Here is an 18,922-nt window from a genome sequence, read left to right on the forward strand (position 1 = left end):
TTCTATTGCCCATGTCAGTCCATGGCTATATTAATTTTCTCTTGTTGCTGTAGCAATGACCATAAACATAGTGGCTTAACACAACCCCCATTTAGTGCCTGACAGTTCTGTAGGTCCGAAGTCTGGCTGGGCTCCCCCTGTTCCTCTGCGCTGGGTCTCACGAGGCCAAATCAAGGTGGTGGCTGCTCGGGCTCTTATCTGGGAAGACCCTACTTCCAAGGTCACTCAGGCTGTTGGCATAATTCGGTGTCACGTGCTTATAGGACTGATGCTCCCCTTTGCTTACTGGCTGCCAGCTGAAGGTCAATCTCAGCTTCTAGAGGCTGCTGGCATTCCCTGGCTCATGACCCCCTTCATCTTCAAAGCCAGCAATAGTAAATCAAGTCTCTCTTTGCTTTGCATCTCTCTGAAGTCCCCTCTGCCTCCTCTTCCTGTGTCCCACTCCACACACACATACTCACAAATATCCACAAGCCATCCTTCTGGTTCTTTCTTCTACTCTCCTTGGATCCCCACTTTACCTCCTGCAGCTGGAGAACCCCTTCTCTGCTCTATCATCAATGAATTTATGATTTAAAATTTTGACTTCTATTTATGAATAGCATGAGGAAATTCTTTAAATTGTTTTACTTACAAAAAGCACAAGAAAAACAAATATAATGGTCCCCTCATGTCCTCCCTCCCCCAAATTCCCCACTATTCCATAGTCTCTCTCCTCAGGGGAAACTATTGTTGAAACTTTCTTTTTTATCTTTCCATACAAGCACAGTATATATGCATTGCTCCATTCTTAATTACAAAATGTAAAACATATTCAGGAAAGTGCACAAAACAAAATGGACAGCTCCATTGGTCCCTATGAAGGAAACATCTGGTAACCACCACCCAGGCCAAGAACCCTGCCAGCACCCCAGAAGTCCCCTCTTACCTCCCCCTCCCCTCCCCTGAAGTAACACTACCCTGACCTTAATGATACTCATGTCCTTGCTGGTCTCTCTGGTAATCATCTGAGCACATGCTCTTAAACACCATAGTCCCATTTCCTCTAGTAGAAATGTATGTAAATGGAATGATACATTATGCATTCTGTTGTGTCTGGCTTATTATGATTAGCATGAATGTGTGAGAGATTCACGCACGTTGTTGTGCACAGGAGGTGTTTGTTCTTTTCTCTTGCTGGGCACTATGCCATTGTGGAAATATTCATAATTTATCCATTCTCCTGTTGATGGATGTTTTGAGTTGGTGTCAGTTTTGACCTTCTGATACACACTAATTACATTTCTTTTTTCCAACTTTATTGAGATATAAAGTACACTCACCTTCATGCATTTATAGTGTGCACCTTATCTGTTTTGATATGTCTACACCTATGAAACTATTGTAGCAGTTAAGACGGTGAACATGTCCATCACTTCCTTGCGTCTTTTTGGATAAATGAATTGATGGAGAGATGGATGGATGGATCGATGGAAGGATGGATGATGGGTGGGTGGATGGATGGATGGTGGATGGGTGGTTGGATGGATGGATGAAGTTGGTCTGGAATGAAGAAGTAAAGGAAGGAGATCTGAATGATACATGGGTTGGATGCATGGATGGATGGGTAACTGGAAAGAGTTCCACATGGTGTAAGTTCCTCTCACATTTTGGATGCACTTCCCTGGATACCTTCTAAACTACATGTTACAGACACAGCTTATGCATCAACTGACTCAAGGGGCTCATTCTGGTACATGGGCGGCCTGCTAACCCTGGAAACCTGACTGGTGGTTGAGAAATGACAGGCATACCTGCTTTGTGTTTTGGACAGAAGCTACTGAATGCACCACTCTGGCCAACTAGACAGATCCGATGGGGAGGGCTGACTCACGAACCTCTCATTAGGTTTCCTGATCAAAGCTCAGGTCACACTCCTGACCACATGGCCAACAGCATTTGAGTGACACCTCAGAGTATGACACAAAAAGAGATTAGGAGCTTCTCATAGAGTTAGCAAACCTCACTGGAACCACCCAAGACCAGTTTCTCAAGTTCCCAGGCCACAAGAGGGGCCCAGCTCCACCTAGGCTTCTGCTCTCAGAAGTTAATGCTTTTACATCACCTTTTCTCCCTTGTGTCCACCTTCTGCTCATAACTTCACAAACTTTTCATAATCTCCCATCCTAGACTCATCGCTACATGGGTCCCTGCCTTGGAGAAGCCCCAAAGTCACTGGCAACTTCCATCTCTGGCTTCTAGGGTTGATGGGACCTTGGATCCAGAGACCTTTAAAATGGGCTTCTTATACCCACTCTGAGCCCTGTCCTGCCCCCTCCCACCCTCACCCACCAGCTGCATCCCAGAATCACCCAAATGACTCCAGCTTCCCCTGTGGCCTCACTTAGATGTTGGCTTTTGCCACTGGGTACCCTGATACCTGCCCCTGCCTCACCCACTGCCCTGCCACAGTGCCTTTACCCGAGCTTTCTAAGGAAGCCACCTGTCCCATAGAAATGGCAGCTGGAATGCTTCCAGTCAGAATCAGCTTCTCTTCCCTCTGTTGAAGCTGCCATCACCCTCCCCTGTCCTGAGGCAGTTCAAACAGCAAGGCTCCCTGGGCCTACTCTCCTCCTCCAGCTGCCTCAGGGGCTACTTCCCTGGACCCACCTCCTTCCTCAAGATGCCAACCTCAAGCTCCACATTTTCCCCACACTACTTTACATAGGTCCCAGGCATAGCCATCCTGGCACCCCTGGGACTCCACCTGCATCACTCCTACCTGCACAAAGGAGACCCAAACACCTCTGAGAGGCCTCTCAGGACTCTTCTCTCCTTAAGCATGAGCAACTGGAGGCTGGGCCAGAAAAGCAGAAAAGAACCTCACTAACCAAGGACAGAAGTTCCCTCCAAACCAATGGCAGCCACACCATACAGGTGCCATTTTAGGGACATTTAAAAGATTTGCAATCCCATTTTAAAAATGTGCTATCTATACACAATGGAACAGTATTCCATTATTCCTTGAGAAGGAGGAAACCCTGGCGCACGGATGAACCTTGAGGACACGATGCTCAGTGAAATCAGCCAGACACAAAACAACAAATACTGTGTGACTCCACTCATAGGAGGCACGGAGAGTCATAGTTGCCTGGGGCTGGGAGAATAGGGAGTTATCTGGGTTTCTTTTTCCTTTCTTTCTTTCTTTTTTTTTTTTGATTGGAAGTTTTTATTTAAATTCTACTTAGCTAACATATATGGCAAAATTGGTTTCCAGGGAGGTATTTATTTTTAATGAATACAGACTTTATTTTGCAAGACCAACAAGTTCTTGCGGTGCGTGCTCATGATGGTTGCACAACAAGGTGATTGTACTTAACAGCCCTGAACTGTGCACTTAAGAATGGTCATGATGGGAAACTTTCTTATGTGCATTTTACAATTCAGAAAGAAAGATTCACAATTCCAGGGAGAAGAAAGGCACCCCCTCCCCCATGGGAGCAAAGGTCAACGGGACATCTTTGAAGAGCTATTGGCAAAGCTCAGTAAAGTGCAAATATGCTGGTCTTCCGGCCAGTCTTAGATTGAGCCTAGCTGAAGACACCCCAACAAGCCCACAAACACACATGTGAAGGGGATTCTTTGGGACGTTGTCCCTAATCCTGAACACCTGAAAATAATCCATCCCTGGGGGAATGAGTACATAGACTACGGTAGAGTTCATAAAATGAAACATTATGCAGGTGGGGAAGAGAGGGAAAGCTCTGTTCTCTAACTTGAAAAATGTTCAAGATGAACCAAGTAGGGATCCAGTTAAGAAAGCAGGCATAGGACAATCTCTTTTTAGGAAAAGAATGGCTCCCTATTTCATTAGCATTCCCTTGCTGTAAACCAGACCCCACACTCACTGGCTGGGAATAACACCCATTTAGGACCTCACAGTTCCAGTGGCCTGAAGCCTGCATGGGCCATAAGGCCAAAATCAAGGGGTGGGCCAGCCTGGACTCTCCTCTGGAGGCTGAGAAGAAGCCACTCCCAAGTTAGCAGAGCCCTCTCTGAAATTCGGGTCCCGGGGGGTGGTTCCCCCTCTCGCTTGCCCACTGCTCACGGGCGGGTATCCCACAGTGACTGCAGCACACAGTTCTCCTGTTTCCTCCCGCTCCCCGCTCCCCCTTCCGTGTGTGCTGCTGCCCTGGCACAGTCATGGGCTCAGGGATGGGTCCGCACCCCGATTTGACCAATGAGATGTGAGATGTGTGCTGTGGCTTCAGGGAAGAAAGGCTCCCTCCAATCATCGATCATCGATCATCGGTAGGGCTGCCCAGAGGAGCCCCCCTCCTGCCTTGACAGCGCGGGGCAAAGCTGGGACATCTGCAATGGCTACCACGTTTCACCCCATGAGGGGAGAGAGAGAGCGGCAGGACGACCCCGCAGAAAGCAGAGGACAGGCACAGAGAGAAGCCAGGTCTTGGTGACAGGATGGGAGCCTATGGACCAAGCTTTGCCTACAACTACTTGATCTATGTCTGGACTTTCCTTTCTGGAAGAAGTCGTTTGAATCAATTTCGCTCTTGTTTGTAACAAAAAAAATCCTGATACACATATTTTTGGAAACAGAAATTCATTGATGAACACAAAAATCACAGAAATGGTCCCCCGAAGTCAAACTTTCTCTTGCTAGCGTTAAGAAAGCCTGCACGTTGATTTTACTCTGTCCTCTGCCCTCAGATACTTTTACAAAATACAAAGGGCTGATTGGGGAGAGCTACACCACCCTGAGCGGGATTAATCCAGCAGGACTACTCGATTCAGAAAATATGTTTGCACACCCACCCAGACAGAGCCCCATCAGGGTGGCCTGAGAGCCACAGACAGGAATTAAACAGGATGACTGACCCTGGGGCCCACGGGTCAAGGAGAGAGACATCTGCCCCCAAAACAGCACCCAGGAGGAGGGAAGCCCCCAGAGGGCCAGAGTATTAGCAGGTTTGTTGACTGTATCTCCAGGGAACGTGGGCTTAAACGTGAGCTTAAAAATGGAGTCAATGTGGGGTGCCTGGGTGGCTTAGTTGTTAAGCAATCAACTCTTGGTTTCTGCTTAGGTCATGCATGATCTGAAGGTTCTTGAAATTGAGCTTTGCCTCAGGCTCTGTGCTCAGCAGGAAGTCTGCTTGAGGATTCTCTCCCTCTCCCTCTTCCCCACCTCCCAAATAAATACATAAAATTTTTTAAAAATGGAGTCATTGCCAGAGTAAAAACTGGAACGTGTAGGGCCCCTCCCTTCCAGCCATGTGAGAACTCCATCTCCTACTGTCTCCTCCTTTCCCAAGCATTTCTGGGCATCGCAGGGCACATCCTGGTGTCAATATTCCGGGAAGTACCTATTTCTGCTTTTCTTGGGCGTATGCTCTACCTAACCGCCTTACGTCCTAGGCTCTCCCAAAGCTGTTAGTGGGACATGTCTCCCCTCTCTTCTCTCCTAGAACCCAGGCCTTCGTCGAGGAGGCAGGGCTGGGCTGGGGAGTGACCAATGCCATGAGAGACTCAGGTCCCCACCTCTCTTCAGGTGTCTGAGGCTTTGTCAGAGGGACAAGTCTGGCCGGCTGACTCCCTTGTCCCTCAGGGAGAGGGTTCTCCGGAGAGGCTCCCCAGTACCCCCTGCTTCTGTTCACCCCAGGGCTACCATCCCAGGACGTGGGCAGAATACACTGTGTGTAGACCCCAGCAGGGGTCATTCTGAGGCTCCCGCCGTGGCCTCCAAGCCGAAGTTCATGCAAGTCTGCCAGCGCTGAGAGATGTCACAAAGGAGAGGTGGTCCGTGGGGGCAGGAGGAGGGGAGATGGACTCCAGTGGGGGCACACTGGGAGACCTCCTTGGAGGAGATGGAATTTAATCTGCATAGAAAGAATGGAAAAAATCCACTGACTTCCCTCTTCCCCTGCTTCCTCCCTAGGTCTTTCATCCCTTCCTTCTGCCTTGGGTTAAGATGACTTGGGCCACACACAGGAAAATATCTGACTAGAAACTGTATAAGCAGAACAGAAAAGGCTCAGGAATAGTAAACTGGCAGCTCAGCCAGGTCAGGGCTCCGAACTGCTTCTCTGTGCTTCTCGTGTTTCTACCTTCTGGGACAGAATGGCTGCTATTGCTCCAGCATCACATCTTTGCATGGGAATGTCCAAAAATCTTGAAGCATTTGTCCCCAGGAGATAGAGGCATTTGTCCCCACTGGTCTCTGAACCAGGAGGATGCGTTGCTAGAAATACACCCACCCCGAAGCCCCCAGCAGATTTCTGCTGGACCGGAACCTGAACACATGTTTACTCCAAAGTCATTACTGGCCAAGGGGACTGGCTTGGCTGACTCGTGGAGCATCCACAGGGCTGGGGCATAGACTCAGCTCTCCTAACACCCAGAAACCGTGTTCTTCCCACAGGCCTCTACCACTATCAGACCCTTGGGTCACAGAAAACAAAACCACGCACAGCAACGTGGACCAGCACCAGGCCTCCATGTACCTGGCAGCTCTGAATTCAGATTTGCCAAGTATGGGCATAGCCGCTGGTGCCGGAGAGGGAGAAATGGGGCGGGTTGAGTATGGTGGGCAACAGTAGTGCTTTGTGAAAGCCCCCTTACGGAGTCCCAAAAGGAGCGGCTTCAAACAAGAAATGTATTCCCTCAGGGGCTGGAGGCTAAAAGGCTGGTCATTACCCCACACTGAGCCCCACCATTCTGAGCTCACTCTTGCGAAGGGGGCCTCAGTTGTCTCCTCCATCCAACAGGAACAAAATAACCCCAGTGCGCCCCCTCCCAGGCCTCTGCAGGAGCCATTCCCTCTGCCTGGAGCACTTCCCTATCCCACCCCCCATCTGACCAGCCCCACTCCTAGGCTTCCTGAAATCTCTACCTCGCTGTCCCGTGCCCCCCAGAGCCTCCCCTCTCCCAGGGCCTGGGCGGTGCCCCTGCTCTGCTCACCGGTCTGTGGCTCCCGAGGCACTTGAAGTCCACGAGGGCAGTGACCCCTGTGCTCCCAACTCCCAGACCATTAACCAGTCTTGGGCCAGGTGAATGCATCCGTGAGAGCCCTGGTATAAAGGCCAAGCTTCCCCACCCTACTCCCCTCCCAGGGGAAATTCCTTCTTTTGAAAGAACTGGAGGCAGAAGAAAGGAGCAGTGCTAGGAAGGGCTCCCATCAGGCCTCCCAAGCTGGCATTTGCCAGGCATTCCCTGGGTTTTACCCCCAATCCCAGAGCGGGGATGGCCATGGGCATGGGGATGGCCAGGGAGGGCAGTCTTAGGCCCTTGGGGAGCAGCCCCAGGGGCAAGTCACAGAGACGCAGCCCAGAGCCACAGAGGAGTGCCAAGGAAGCCGGTGGGCTCCTCACCTGCACCTCTCCAAGGAGACCCCAGAGATTTCCACATATAACCTGTGACGGCACTCCCTGACCCCGTCTCAGCCCCCAGTTCTCTCCACCCAGACTTCTGGCCTTTTCCACAGTCAGAGAAACAAGTCTGCCGACTATACTGCGGTAAAAAGTGAATTCATTTACAAAGGAAAAAAAAGAAAAACAAAACAAACTTGGCTCCACCCCAGCTGGCTTCCTTCTCCCTCTGTCTGTCTGTCTTCTTCCTGCCCTCAATGTTTCAAAATTGCTGTAAAATATACACAAACAAAATCGACCATTCTTACCATTTGTAAGTATATCATGCAGTGGCACTGAGTACACTGACGACTTGTGGAAGAACGGATTTGCCCAGGCTGCTCACCCAGCAACCGTGCCTTTTCACATTCCCACCAGGAATGAGCTGGGGTTCCCCTTCTCCACATCCCCACCGACACTTGGCATGGCCTGCTTTTCAATAAGAGCCATCGTAGGGGCGTCTGGGTGGCTCAGTCGGTTAAGCGTCTGCCTTTGGCTCAGGTCATGACTCCAGGGTCCTGGGATTGAGTCCCGCATCCGGCTCCCTGCTCAGCGGGAAGCCTGCTTCTCCCTCACCCTCTGCCTGCCGCTCCCCCCTGCTTGTGCTCTCTCTCTCTCTCTAATAAATAAATAAAATCTTTAAAAAATAATAATAACAGCCATCCTAGAGGGTGTGAAGGGTTTGCTCCAGGCCACTGGGCCTTCAGTAGCCCAGGACCCTCTGCATGCACCATCAATTTGACTGGAGTGTTTACATCTTCGCTTCTCCGCTGTTCCACCACCAGTGACCCAGCTCTGATCTCCCAATTCAAAGTCCAGTTGGCTCCGCCAAGCCCGTGGATTGACCCTCTTTGGGGCAGGTGTCTAGCCCTGGTGCAGCTGGCTCTGGGGGTGTGGGGGGGTAGAGGGAGGCGGTCCACGGGCCTTCCAATTCCAGGAGTGTGGTGAGGCCACCTTTCTTTCTTTCTTTCTTCCTTCCTTCCTTCCTTCTTTCTTTTTCTCTCTCTTTCTTCCTTCCTTCCTTTCTTCCTCTCCTTGTTAACGTCTTTTTCTCTCTTTTTTAAGATTTCATTTATTTATTTGAGAGAGAGAGAGAGAGAGCAACTGGGGGGAGGGGCAGAGAGAGAGTGAGAGGGAGAAGCAGACTCCTTGCTCAGCGGGGAACTTGACTCAGGGCTCCATCCCAGGACCCCAAGACCCTGATCTGAGCTGAAGTCAGATGCTTAACTGACTGAGCTGCCCGGGTGCCCCACGAAGCCACTTTCTTGCTGCGGGCAGGCGCAGTGGGGACCGAGGCCAGCTGTGGACACAGTGCTGCACAGGAAGCCTGAGTGGAAACAGTGTGTTCACCAGAGACTGGCCCGCAGAAATGACAACTGTCCACACCCCGGGGGGAGCCATCCTTATCAACAAACTATAGTTCATGAGCTCCCAGACCCTGGGATGGCTAATAGTGTTTGGGTTTGTTTGTTTGTATATTTGTTTTTCCCAGAATGATTTTCTTTTCATTGACAGTGAGAAATAGATGGGCCAGGAGGACAGGGGATAGATCTGTGCAGGCTCTCCTACATCCACGCCCCACGAAAAGCCAAACTTTGATCAGAAACTGTGCCGACAGTGGTGTTGGGGCAAGGGGAACCAGAGACCCATCCCGGGACCATGATCAGGGCACCTCCTTCCCCTCCAGGGCCGGGCTCTCTGCGATGGCTGGCTTTCTGTGTATCTTTTATTTTATGCTCATGGATGACAATTCGCAGCAGTGGGGAGAAGCCACAGACCTGCTATCCAGGAAACCTCACGAACCACTCAGTTCTGTGTTCACTGGGCTGGTTGTGAGACGAAGCTGTGTGTCCGACTCCATTCCCCTGTGCCCTGGGTGCTCGGACACGTTGCATCTGCCAGCCTGCCGTGTGGTTCAGCAGGAACCTGTGCCTGAGTTCTGGACATGATCTGAGGGCAGATGATGGATAGCCCTCCTCAGTCCGGCCTCGAACCTCCCTCATGTCTTCCGGGCTTCCTCTCTGTGCCCTGCTGGCCAGAGGCAGAGGATCCAGGGGAGGACTCCCAGCCCTGGGGGATGGCGGCCAGGCAGACGGAGGAGCCCGGGCCCCTGAACGACCTTGTGAACCAGATCCTCCCCCTCACCCAAGACAACCTGCTCTGTCCTGGGATGGGAGTGAGAAACAAGCATGTGTCCTGGGAAGCCACTGGCCTCGAGGGCTCTGTGTTACCTCTGTGACACTACGCTGACCAGCGCACCCTGGAGACAGCCGTCCCCAAATCCTGCTCTGCTGCTTGGTCAGTCCTGACTGCACCCAAACCGGCTGCGTCCAGCTCGGCTGTTCCCCACTTAGTGACCCACTAGCACATTCCGGTCCCACCTTCGTGGCTCGTGCCCAAGTCACCCTGCTCCTGATCTGTGGTCGCACATTCTCTTACTCACAAGGGCTTGAGCCAACAAACTGCACGGATCGCTGGGTGACCTCCAGCGTGTCACTTGACCATCCCGTGTGCAGTGGCACTAACTCCAGCCCCCCAACGCCATGAGGATCGGGGCGCCTCCTGGAGCTCAGAGCCCGGGAGCCTCCGCAGCAGAGGGCGCCTCCGTCACCAATGCACTCATCACCAGCTGGTGACAAGGAGCTAAGGCTCTACTCCTTGCACTCACAGAAGTGTCCTCCCCTGGGCAGGTGGCGAGCTCGTCCCCGGGCATGCCCTGCCAGTGGGGCCTGACCCTGGAGCCCCTACCCCTGCCAAGGACACTTCCTTCCTCCTGGACCTCCAGCGGTGGCCCGCCCCGGCCCGGGAGGGGCCCCCAGGGGACAAGTGGGCTGCTCAGGAGCCACTCTGGAAATCTTGTCCCCACATCCTTGTCTCACACTCCTGGGGCACTTGGGGGTTTTGTTTGTTGGTTTCATGTAAATGCTCCTCTGAGAAATGACAATCCTGTGTCCACAGAACCAGAGGAGTCTTCTGGGGAAGGATTAGGAGAGGGTGGGAGGTAGGTGGCCTTGGAGGGTCCCAGGTTTGCCCCTCCAGGGCTTGCCCTGGGTCAAGAGCTAGGCAGAGGGGCGCCTGGGTGGCGCAGTCGGTTAAGTGACCAACTCTTGGTTTTGGCTGAGGTCCTGAGGTCTCAGGGTCATGAGATCAAGCCCTACATTGGGCTCCATGCTCAGTGCAGAGTCTGCTTGGGTTTCACTCTCCCTTCCCCTCTGCCCCTCCCCCTGCTCCCTCTCTCTCACTCTCTCTAAAATAAATAAAAAATCTTTAAAAAAAAAAAAAGAGAGAGAGAGAGAGCCAGGCAGGAAGCTCTTGAGAGTATTGCTCAAGAATAAAGGAGGCCTGAGGGGCTGGGAAGTAATGGGGCTCATTCTGGCTGCCCTGCCCTGCCTCTGTTTCCCCCCCCCATAGCCCAGAGAGATGGGACAGATGTGGACACTCAAAAGCCCCCTGCTTGCAGGGTCCTAGGAGTCCAGGCCCATGGGACTTAGGGCAGGAGGAGAGAGGGAGCAGGAACCAGGCATCAGGCAGGAAATGGGGCGGGGCGGGGGGCAGCTGGTAGAGTGTCACTGCTCAGAAGACGCAGGGATCAAAGCACCTGGAGGGCTCTCCAGGACAAAGGCAAACACTGAGGTCCCTGCTGCCCCCACAGAGCCCCGCACCCCCCGCCCCCGGCCAGGTATAAGGGCCCCCGGCCCAGCAGGGGATCCAGGCTGTGGAGGTGCCATGGCCAAGTCCCAGCGGCTGCTGTGGCTACTGCTGCTGTCCACGCTGTGCGGCGCAGGCGCCGGTGAGTCTCCCCAGCCTCTCCTCAGCTCCCTCTCCCCCGGGGCCAGGTGTGGAGGAGGCTTCCCGTCCGCCTCCAGCGCACCGAGCTCCGGCCCTGAGCCAGGCGTTAGCCCTAGTCCGTAGGAGCTGAGGAAGCTGAGGCTCTGAGCTCTAACCGCGCTTGTCCAAGGTTACACACCCTGGGGTGGGGGTGGGGTGCATAGAGCAGGTGGGACCCTGCTCCATCTGACTCCAGCACGTTTAAGGGCCAAGCGCTCCTGGTAAAATTAGGGTTGGAGGTTGGGTGAAGTCAGAGTGCCAGGTGTGGCCTAAATCCCAAGGTTGCTCTGGCCCCAACCTGCAGCTGACTGGACCGCCTCGCCCCCGGCTTGTGCCTGGGGCCCCGAGTTCTGGTGCCAAAGCCTGGAGCAAGCGCTGCAGTGCAGAGCCCTGGGGCACTGCCTACAGGAAGTCTGGGGCCACGCAAAAGCTGTGAGTACCTCCCGCGGGTGCGCCGGGACTGGAGGTCTGGCACAGAGCGTGCTGGGTGGCCTCTGCGTGGGCCTGAGGGGATTCAGGCGCCCGCCAGGGGATGGCATAGGTTGGGATAGGACGGGATAAGATGCTATGGATGGGCTGGGATGGGGGGTAGTTGCCTGTGCCTTGGAGCGCTCTGTCAGCCTCACACACCTGAGCTGGGAGCATGGCCCACCCACTCAAATGCCCCACCTTGGGGCCCCCTCCCCAGGATGACCTGTGCCAGGAATGTGAGGACATCGTACGCAGTCTCACCAAGATGACCAAGGAGGCCATTTTCCAGGTAATGAGGCCCAGATCCTGGATGAAGCTTGGGGGCCAAGAGATGGGGGACAGAACAGGGCACAGAGGTTAGCCCCCTAAAGAGGCCATCTCCAGGCCGAGAGTGAGACGTGGGTTTGCCTGGGGACTCCAGGAACCTCCTGGCCAGGAGAGGGTCTTGGGAGTGAGCCAGAGATGGTATCTCCTAAGGGGGAGGATCCTCCCTGTAGCCAACTACTTAACCCCTCGGCACTCTCTCAACTCTGGTGCCCTGGGAGAGGGTGGCCGGCCTGCCTGGTGGCGGTCCTGCCTCCAGGGACTCGGGCGGGCACAGACCTCAAAGAGACCAGCCTGACTGTCTCCTCCCTGCCTCCCAGGACACGATGCGGAAGTTCCTGGAGCAAGACTGTGACGTTCTGCCCTTCAAGCTTCTCGTGCCCCAGTGCCATCACCTGCTTGACACCTACTTCCCAGTGGTCATCGACTACTTCCAGAGCCAGATCGTGAGGGCCCGGCAACCTTGCCTCCAGCCTGCCTCCCTGACAGCCCCATGTCCAGCCACACGCAGAGTTACCCACACACACTATGCCCCAGCCCCACGCACATACACACACACCCTACCCGTGACCAGTCCAGGAGACACAGTGGCCCACAGCCACATGGCCCAGATCACAGCCCTACCTGCTCAGCTGTACTGAGTGGGTCCACACAACGGGTTTACAAAACCCCCACTACACACCCTCACACCCTTCACACTCACATACACTCATTCATACACTCATACCACACACTCAGTCATGCAGAACCCTCACCATCACATACTCACACATACAAACACACTCTCACACCCATGCTTGCACTTACCCATTCTCACAAACACACATGCTTGTGCTCATTCACACATATCCCCAGACACCCGCCCGAAGACCCCACACAGCCCCACCTCTGCCTTTTGGCTTCCCCCACCCTCACCACAGAACCCTAAGCCACAGCCCCCGTCCAGCCTGCTGCCCCTCATTCCAGGGCCAAAGCCAGGGGTCTTAGTGCAAGCCCTTGAGCCAGGCTGGGCAGGAGTGGGTCCCCTCCTACACCCTGACCACTCCCTCACCCTGCATTGTGCCCTAGAACCCGAAGGTCATCTGCAAGCACCTGGGCCTGTGCAAACCTGGGAGTCCAGGGCCAGGGCAGGAGTCAGGGCTGTCAGACCTGCTGCCGGAGAAGCTGATCCTCCCCAGGCTGCCAGGACCCCTCCAGGTGAGGGCTGGGCCTCACACCCAGGTGACAGAGGGCCCTTGCACTGCTGGCCCCTCATACAGATAGGTGGGATTCCAGACAGCGATGCCACAGCCAAGGCCCATAAGCACTTGCCCTGGAGAGAGCAGAGCCAGCAAGGGGACAAGAAGCTCTAAGCAGGGCCTAAGGCAGGGAAAAGGGGAAGAGAAGGCAGGGGAGGTAGGGCCTGGAGGACGCCTTCTCCCAGGGCCCAGCCCGGCCTCACCTGGGGGTGATTCCCTCCCCCAGGATCTCTCTGAGCCGCGGCTGCCCATCCCCCTCCCCTACTGCTGGCTCTGCAGGACTCTGATCAAACGGATCCAAGTTGTGATTCCCAAGGTGAGACATCCAGGAATATGAGGAGCTCAGCAGGGCCCTCCACAGCTCCACCCTCCCCTCCCCTTCCTCATACCCCTGTCAGGGGCCACACAAGGGACCCCGGAGCTCAGGCTTAGGCCCCGTGGGGGCCAGGTCTAGAGTTCATTCAACAATTGTAAAGCCCCCGCTATTACATGCCAGGCATTGTGCCAGGCGTCAAAGAATAAAAATGAACAAGACCTCGGTCTTGTCCACCAGCAGCTCATCACTGGATGGCGAAGAATCCCAGTTTGTTTGTTTGTTTAGAGAGAGTGCACACAAGGGAAGGGGGGGTTGCGGGGGTCGGGGGAGGGCGAGGGAGAGAATCTTAAGCAGGCTCCATGCTCAGCGGGGCACCCAACGCGGGGCTTCCATCTCACCACCCTGAAATCAAGACCTGAGCCAAAATCAAGAGTTGGACACTCAACCAACTGAGCCCCCCAGGCGCCCGGACGAGTGCGGCTTTTAGCGACAAAAGCCATCTTGGCACGTTTGTGTGCCGATGGGACTGGCCAGCAGATGGGAGAAGCAGTGAGGTGGGGAGAAAGGACAATGCAGGGTAACGTACTTGGGGGGGTGGGGGCGGGGGTCCAGGGCACGAGTCGATGGGCTGGCCTTGGGCAGAGCAACGACCGTTCCTCTGTCAGCGAAGTGGGGAGGTTAGGCGAGTGTAGGTTCTGACACAAGCAGGTGACATGCACAAGCATTTGGTGAAAAGTACCCGTTTGGAAGGTAGCGCACCCCAGAGACATACAATTCACTGTGTCGTGCGCCCACCTCCACCTCCCCAGCAATGGGGGACGGGGCGGCCGCCAGCCGCGGCAGACCCAAGGCCAGCCGGCGCCGTGCAGGTTCTTGACACGTGCTGGTTGAATGAATGAAGAAAGGAGGGAATGAGCCAGAGTGCTTGTCACCTCTGCCTCTCTCCTTGCCCTTCAGCTGGGAGGTGGAGTTTGGAATGGGGGTGGGCTGGGGAACCTCCTCGCTTCCCCCAGGTGTTCCAGGAGCCACAGATGAAAGCTGCTGCCGCTGCAGGGAAATGTAGCAAGCCCCGCGTGTGCAGGGGGAAGCCCCAGGTCCGATCACTGTGTGGCCCGGTGGACGGCCACCCGTCTCGGCTGGCCACGCTCCTTCCCACAGCCCCAGAGCCCGTGGAGGCCGAGCTGGGATGGCGGCCTGGCCCCTGCACTCACTTAGTGACTCTGGCGGGGCCCCTCGGACTCTCGGATGCCCAGCATCCTTATCTGTAAACAGCGTACTCATTCCCCCTCCCAGAAGGGCGCAGGGTCAAACTACGAGATGCCCGCAGGTGCCGGGCACGGCGTAGACCTTGCCGGGGCAGGTCCCATCGTTCCCTGTCTCTGCCCCCGCCCCAGGGTGTGCTGGCCATGGCTGTGGGCCAGGTGTGCCGTGTCGTACCCCTGGTGGTGGGTGGCATCTGCCAGTGTCTGGCCGAGCGTTACACCGTCCTGCTGCTGGACGCGCTGCTGGGCCGCGTGCTGCCCCAGATGGTGTGCGGCCTGGTCCTCCGGTGCTCCGAAGGCGCTGGCCCCGGTGAGCCTGCGGCCCCCGCCCCTCCCCAGCGCCCACCCTCCTCTTCCCTGCCCCGCCCCCCCACCCCCGCCCCCGGTGCCCCCTGCACTGCGCCAGTCGGGACTAGAACTGAGCACCTCTGCAGGGCAGGCTTGACGGTTCTCTCTCCCAGGCCTCACAGCTCTGGAGTCCCTGCCCGGAGAATGGTTACCTCAAGAGTCCGAGTGCCACGTCTGCATGTTCGTGAGCACGCAGGCCGGGAACAGCAGCGAGCAGGCCATGCCGCAGGCAATACGCCAGGCCTGCCTCAGCTCCTGGCTGGACAGGCAAAAGGTGAGGGACGGGCACGCGGGGGGCTTGGGGCCCTGGGCCTGCCCCCAGTAGAGGGGGGAGCCCAGGAAAGGCTTCCCCGTCAGAGACACACAGAGTCGTCCGACCCCTGCTCTCGAGGAGCTCAAACAGGCAGGACGTGGGCCCAAAAACCGTGGAAAAAATAACACAGGGCAAAACCTGCCAAAGTCAGGGGTCGCCTTTGGACAAAGGGCATGGGCCCCAGAGGACCTGCAGGCCTCCCTCACGGACGAAGACTAAGGCCCGGTTATCACACCATGCCCACGGGAGCAGGAGAGGGCCTGGCCTTCTCTGCAGGGTCCCCGTCCTGTCCTGCCCCATCCCTCTCTCAGTGTGACTCACCGGGGACACACCCACCCTCGGAGAGGGCTGGGCTTGAAGGCTCTAGAGTCCCAGGACTCAGAGTCCCTACGGTGAATTCCCTTCACAAAGTCAAGTCCTGAGGCAAGCCTACTGATGCCCTGCCAGGGAGGCAGCGTTCTGCATGGCACTCCCCTGCTCCAGGATGTGCAGGGCTCCCCACTGCCCACCACGTCAGGTTGCCAAGCCCAGAGGAGCTTGAAGATTTCTAGACCTGAAATTTGGGGGGATGGGAAGGTGGTGGCTACGACGCAGGCCCCGCGCGTGAGCGGCGAGCCCCTCCATCTCCAGTGTCCCTGGCTTTCCCAACAGAAACCCTCCATTTCAGCCCACACCAGCCTGTTCACAGCCGGAGCTGCTCGCTGGGGGCGATGGCTGGAGCGCCACCGGGTCAGGAGGGAGCGCTGGAGTGACACAGATAAGGGGAGAGTCCTGCAACGGGCCCAGTCCCCCCCACACACACACCTGTTTCTTTCTCCTTCCTCAGTGCGAGCAGTTTGTGGAGAGGCACACACCCCAGCTGCACACCCTCGTGGCCGGGGGCTGGGGTGCCCACGCCACCTGCCAGGTACTCTCACCCTCCCGGCTGGTGCCAGGACTCTCCTCAGCTCCCAGAGCCCCCACCCTCTCCGGTCCCTGATCGGCAGAGGCCCCGCTCCTCTGGGGCCAGGGCAACGCCAGGAGTGCAGGCCCAGGACGCTATTTTAACGTGGGTCAAGGAAAAGCCACAAAAGAATGGACAAGGAGACATAGGAAAGGAGGGGGCAGCCATAAGGAGTGTGGTCTGATGCACATTAGGGAATGGGGGGTGTTCGCTGAGCGGTGTGTGCTCGGCAGGAGCTGCCAAGTGGGTGTTCTGGGGCAAGCATCCTACCTCCTCAGGCTCCAAACCCAGAAGGCCCGTGGCTCAGGCGGTCTACAAGGTCACACCACGAACACCCACCAGATGGCAGGCAAAGTGAAAGCTGCCCCTTCCTGTAGGAGCTTCCCATCCCCCTCAGAGCTGGGAAAGGGGAACAGGGTCCAAGGCCTCTGGCCCTAACTCTGTCCCTACGGCAGGCCCTGGGCGCGTGTAAGACCACGTTCAGTCCTCTCCAGTGTATGCACATTCCTCACTTCTGACGAGAACTCAGAGCCATGCCAGGTGAGTCTGGGCTCCCAGTTGAGGGGAAGAAGAGGTAGATGGGTCGTGCACCCATCTGGACAGGGGGCCCTGTGTTCCCCAAGCAGGAAGAGGTAGTCACTGCTGCTGGTTGCCCCATCCTCCCCTTCATAGGCAACAACTCAAGGCTCCTGAGGGCCCCTCACAGCATCATCTCAAGAATGGCCTCTCTCAGTCCCTCTCCTCAGAATCCTGCCACCCCTGGGGCTAGGCCCAGCTCCCACCTCCCTCACCTTGTCCCAGGCCTCAGGAGGAGCTGCAGCTCACCCTCTGCACTCACTGATCTTCAGTATTTGACGTACCAAGGCCAACCTTTCCTGAAGTTCAGGGGAAATCACGCTGTGCTGCACAAAGATGTTGTCCCCTTAGAAGCCAGGAACTCTACCATCATCTGACTCCTCCTTCCTGAGACACATTTCTCTCTTCCTGACTGTCATTGTCTAAGTCAGAGGTAGCACCTTAGGATGGAGGGGTAAGTCAGATGCAGCCCCTATGACCAGGGCCCTCAGGGCAGGGAAATGACCCTGAGAGGGACAGACATAGCAACTGTGGGCTAGAAGTGTCCCTGAGAGCAAACTTGGCCCACTTCACCATTCTGCTCGGAGCCAGACCCTAACACCCCATGTGTTAGGTGTGTTCACTCATTTTTTAAAAAAATGTAGTGGGTGCCTATGGCCAGAGTGCGCTTTAGGGGCAAGGTCTACAGCTGTGAAGAAAACGATGAACCCCATGCCCTCCTGGCGCTCAGGCCCCCAGGGTCCGACTCTTGCATCTGAGTGGGGCAGCCCAGGCCTGCTTCCGAATCTCTCTAGAATTATAAGCCCCTGTGGGAGGCGGTGAGGAGGAAGTGTCCCCCAACTCAGACCTATCCCACAGGGACCAAATTCATGTTTTCCCCCCACCCTGATGACAGCTGGGGGAACCTGGGGGCCGGGGAGCTGCCCAGGAGACCAGGGCAGCCTCCTTTCCCCAGCTCCTAAGGCTTCCGGCACCAGAAAGAGCCAGGCCTTCCATCCCTGTTGGAACAGGAAAAGCAATGGATTGGCCCAGGGGACCTGGGCTCTGGTCCTGACTCTGCCGTCAACTGCCCCTGGGTTCTCCAGCCAAGATACATTGCCCCCTCTCTGGCTCTCATTCTCCTCAGCAGCAAAGGGGGATCGAAGGAGGTGGTTTCTCCTCCTCAGGCTCCCTGCCCTCTGCCCACACTGGGAAGCCTTCGCTCCCACAGTCGCCTTCCCCATCTCCTTTAAGCTGATGGACCATGAGCCCGCAGCTTGTGACCTCAGTCCTGTTGTCAGTCTTACCTCTCCTGTCTCTAACCACAGCCCAAAGCAGAGCCACTTTCTTCCTCTCCGGGTGTGAGGAGCAGCCAGGGTAGCATCTGCTGGAGGAGATCTGTAAGAGGCGGCTTCCGGCCCGGGGACTTCCGGCCAGACTTCACACACCCCACTGGAGCCAGCCCAGCTCCCACAACACCCCCGGGCTGGGTCCTGGGGAACTCGTCAGCCACACACTCCTTCCCTGGCTCCAAGAGGACAGCCTGCCTCACTTTCATCTCCATGTGCATAAGATACTGGCTTTTACAGTGGTTTTGCCAATACTTTCACAAAACTCAAATTCAGAAGAATAAAAAAAAATGGGAACATCAAGTACCATAAAAGATAGATATATGAAGTCAAACTTTAAAAAAAAAAAAATCAGGAAATCCCTGACTTGTCAAGAATGGACGCGGCAGGGCTCAAGCAAGGTGGGAAGGTGATTGGACAAACTTTCATATTTGAGATGTTCTCCGGCTTAAGAGCTATCACTTTAAGACGTAAAAGGGGGTTTTCTTTTTATCTTTTTGTAAGGCAAGCTTCCTCCAAGTTTTGGTTAAAATTCCAGTGTGATTCCATTTCTGCTATGATTTATCTCCTCAAAG

The 18,922-nt window shown here is 55.6% G+C and overlaps 2 protein-coding genes across 2 annotated transcripts in view; one reads left to right on the forward strand and one right to left on the reverse strand.

Moving 5' to 3' along the window:
• The window catches only part of GNLY (granulysin), a 31,056-nt gene extending 12,426 nt beyond the window's left edge, over positions 1-18,630 (reverse strand). Inside the window, exon 1 of the mRNA XM_032410538.1 lies at positions 18,306-18,630. The gene's annotated coding sequence lies outside the window, so the exon portion shown is untranslated. The remainder of the gene's footprint in view (positions 1-18,305) is intronic.
• Positions 11,127-16,961, forward strand: SFTPB (surfactant protein B). Its single transcript, XM_032411189.1, has 10 exons — positions 11,127-11,190; positions 11,533-11,660; positions 11,917-11,988; positions 12,344-12,469; positions 13,092-13,244; positions 13,488-13,577; positions 14,972-15,149; positions 15,310-15,461; positions 16,327-16,407; positions 16,899-16,961. The coding sequence occupies exons 1-10, from the start codon at positions 11,127-11,129 to the stop codon at positions 16,959-16,961; spliced, it is 1,107 nt and encodes a 368-aa protein (XP_032267080.1).
• Positions 18,631-18,922: the final 292 nt, after the last annotated feature.

The sequence above is a fragment of the Phoca vitulina genome, unplaced genomic scaffold, assembly GCF_004348235.1.
Source record: "Phoca vitulina isolate PV1807 unplaced genomic scaffold, GSC_HSeal_1.0 scaffold12, whole genome shotgun sequence".
NCBI classification, from domain to species: domain Eukaryota; kingdom Metazoa; phylum Chordata; class Mammalia; order Carnivora; family Phocidae; genus Phoca; species Phoca vitulina.